General features: G+C 52.2%; 1 protein-coding gene across 1 annotated transcript; it reads left to right on the plus strand.

Moving 5' to 3' along the window:
• Nucleotides 1-1,289: 1,289 nt before the first annotated feature.
• On the plus strand, nucleotides 1,290-2,954 carry LOC119408051 (early growth response protein 4). Its single transcript, XM_037674886.1, has 2 exons — nucleotides 1,290-1,452; nucleotides 1,615-2,954. The coding sequence occupies exons 1-2, from the start codon at nucleotides 1,290-1,292 to the stop codon at nucleotides 2,952-2,954; spliced, it is 1,503 nt and encodes a 500-aa protein (XP_037530814.1).
• The last annotated feature ends 694 nt before the right edge of the window (nucleotides 2,955-3,648 follow it).

Below are 3,648 nucleotides of genomic sequence, written 5' to 3' on the forward strand. Positions count from 1 at the left end.
TAATTTAAAAGAAAAAAGAAACAAAATAAATTTGTCAAAAAGAATAAAACATTGAATGAAAAGTGCAGAAAGAAGAATTTTTTTTTAATATCTGCCCCTTATTTAAAAAAAAATATAAAATAACAACAAACAACAACACAGGCTTGAACAATTCCCAAAGCGAAAACAAAAAACACCAGGCATTCTTCACATCGTACTTTCCTAACAATTTTAACTTAATCATCTTTTGAAACATATAAATTGTTTTAGAAATTTTTATGGCAATACCAAGGCAATTCCACAATCCTATTCCCTGAATTACAACTTCGCGGTTTTTCACTTATCGCGGGTCTTCAGGGTTCCCCGCAATAAACGAGGGACGACTGTAATGTCATTTTAATTGGGGATATGTGACTTACCTGTGCTGCGGAGTATCCTGTATTCATACTCATCTACTCACCACAGACTCATGTTCGGGCTGCTGTTTAATATACCACATTATTCTACATCATTAGTGTTTGGCATATATCTCAGATTATTTTAGCATATTGTTTAGCATTCATTTAGCGTATACAGTGTATCTTAGAACCTTGTATACTGTTTCTTTTTATACTTTATATTTTTGTTATTGTTGGGTGTAAACGGGACCTTGAGTACACAATTTCGTTCCACCTCATGTTGATGTGGATGATAATAAAGCTACTTGAACTTGAACAGCTGGTCTCTTCTGGTCCTCCAAACCACCAACAACTGGTTTCGAGTCCAGAAGAAGCTTGTTAATCTGCATCTGAACAGCTGAGTCAAGTCCACCTGTGGGCCGGGGTGTGGGGGTGGGGGGTGGGGGGTGACCTGCAGGAACCTGGGTTCTCCTGCTCTGTGTGGACAAGAGCTGCACGGCCACCACTTGTTGCAGCATCAGACTCCATCTCTCCCTGTTCTTCAGAGGGAGGATCTTGGAGGGAGGGACAGGGGGACTCCGTCACATCCTCTGTCCATATATGGGCATGAAGTTTACACGCAGCGGGGAATCCTCTCAGCGGAGCTGATGAATGGGGAGGAGGGCCGGCGGAGCCTCCAAAGTGTATAAAAGGAGAGGAAGGGGGAGTCTCTGAAATCTACAGCAGCAAATACCTCCAGAGGAGCGGACAGCCACAGGATTATACCTTCATCTGTCGTTTTGAGACTCCTTTTTCACTTTGGATCGTTCATTGACGCAAATTAACAAAACTGACTGGACTAAGCATCACCCTCCCCCTCCCCCCATCCTTTTTATTTGTCTTCTTCCTCCGCGGGAGAGACGGACCATCATTATGTTGAACAACATGGATGTGAACGCCAAAGACTCCTTCTTCCCTCAGTTTGACAGCTGCAGCTCGTCCTCCCTGCTGATGGAGACCGGCGCGCGGAAGGACAACCAGGAGGTGTTCGTGGAGGCGGCGGCGGAGCGGGGGGCACCTGCCCAGTTCGGCCACGGTGAGTTGTTCCTGCAGCCGTGATGCTGCCGACATGTCAGAAAATCAGAGAGCTGAGTTGAAATGAGCGCGTGTGAGGCGACATGAGTGTTTGAGTGACGCGCGCGGCTGTTGCGCACCAGGATAAAGTTGTCCTCCTTGTTTTGTATTTGCTTTCATGCAGAAGGAGCCCCCGCAACCCTAAAAACCGAGGCTTCCAGCTCAGAATTTGCGTTTAACCCCTGCGAGTGCCCGAAGGAGCCGTACCCCCCCTCGTCGCTCGCCTACTCCGGCAGCTTCTACGTGGAGGCGGCGCAGGGAGCGCCCTGCAGCACCGAGACGCTCCTCAACATGATCACGGAGATCGTGGGCATCTCCACGCTGCCGCTGTCAGAGGCGCAGCACAGCAGCTCCACCAGCATCAGCACCAGTACCAGCAGCACCAGCAGCAGCCGGGGAACGTACACGTCCCCCCACCCAGAGCCGCTGGACAGCAGCCAGGGCGCAAAGAGGGCCCCCCCTTACACCTGCTCCGGGCCCCATCCTCCCGGGTACTCCCCGGACCAGCCGTGCCCCGCGTACGCGGAGGACCCGGCCCGGGAGGACCCGTCCACCTCCCAGCTCGGCTTCGGCTCCCCCCGCGCTCTGAAGAAGGCCGAGCCCAAGTCGGAGGCCGCGTCCTTCCCGGTGGTGGTGAAGAATGAGTTCGACAGCAGCTGCTACGAGTGGGGGGGTTTCAGCAACAAGTCCGACTGCTTGGAGTCCACCTTCCAGACCGAGACCTTCCCCATGTCCAACGACTTCCCCCCCGAGCAGCAGATGGACGTTAAGGAGCTTCTGGACTCGTTCCCGTCGATCTGCCCCCACCCGGAGATGGAGTTCAAGGTGGAGGGGGGCATCAAGCAGGAGCCCTGTTTCTCTGACACTTGTTCCCAGAGCTACTCCACCCCACTGTATAACAACTACCTCCCCCCACCTCCACCCGTGAACCTGAAAGCCTTCCCTGACCCCCCACAGCAGTGCGAGCCTCTGTACACGGCCTTACCCAGCACCATAGACTCCATCCTCTACTCCTCCCTCCTCCCCGAGTCCTCCTTCCCACAGACCTTCACCGCCCGCGCCACGAAGCCCCCGCGGGCCAGGAAGACCCCTGCCTCCTCCTCCTCCTCCTCCCACGGCCCGGCCAAGGAGAAGCCCTTCTCCTGCCCCATGGAGAGCTGCGAGCGCCGCTTCTCGCGCTCGGACGAGCTGAACCGGCACATCCGGATCCACACGGGCCACAAGCCGTTCCAGTGCCGCATCTGCCTGCGCAGCTTCAGCCGCAGCGACCACCTCACCACGCACACCCGGACTCACACGGGCGAGAAGCCCTTCTCCTGCGACGTGTGCGGCAAGAGGTTCGCGCGCAGCGACGAAAGGAAGCGGCACGGGCGCGTGCACCTGAAGCAGAAGGAGAAGCTGGAGCTGAAGCCGCAGGCGAGCGCGGCGGGCGCGTGGCCCTTCAGTCTTCCTGAGGGGCTGTGAGGTGCAGGTCCTGCTGCTGGACTTCCGGGCTGAGGTTCTGCAGCTCGTGTCACCCCCAGAGGCGTTTGATCTTTGCATGACTCGCTGCTCATTCAGCACCTCCTCACGAGGAGCAGGACGGTTGCTCCTCTCCTCATCCTCTGCTTCGAGCCACCTGCGTGGAGCAACGACTGGACTCGTTTATTTAAGATGCATGTTTATGTTTTCTTTGGAGCTCCGTGAGCTCCGGTCCTTCCCAGTGAAGGGTTGAATGTAGATGAAGTCACGTGAGGCTCAGCTCACCATTTTACTGTCACAGTTTTTATTTTGTCCTTTTGGTCTTTGTGTTGTGTTAACAATTGGTTGAATTATTACAGTTGTGAAAGATATATCATAAATGGCAAATAAATATATTTGTATCGCTGTACTTCTTTGTATTTTTATAGAATAAGTGTATATTTTACAACTATTACTATTAATATGACTATTCGTCCTTTCTATGAGGTGAAATGTATTCTCAATCATTTTTAATGTGTGGATTTTTTAGGGCTGTTGCTCACCAAGAGAATCTTTGAATGTTTGATATTAGAAGCGTTTTGTTTGCGTCATTCTGTTGAACAACAGAGTGTTTGTCAGGATGTGCACGGTGAACAAACATTGCTCTGGAGTAATCAGGTAGCACACATTGCTGCGACTTTCTCTACGTCTCACTTTG

The sequence above is a fragment of the Nematolebias whitei genome, chromosome 3 (assembly GCF_014905685.2).
Source record: "Nematolebias whitei isolate Nwh7 chromosome 3, NemWhi1, whole genome shotgun sequence".
Lineage (NCBI taxonomy): Eukaryota > Metazoa > Chordata > Actinopteri > Cyprinodontiformes > Rivulidae > Nematolebias > Nematolebias whitei.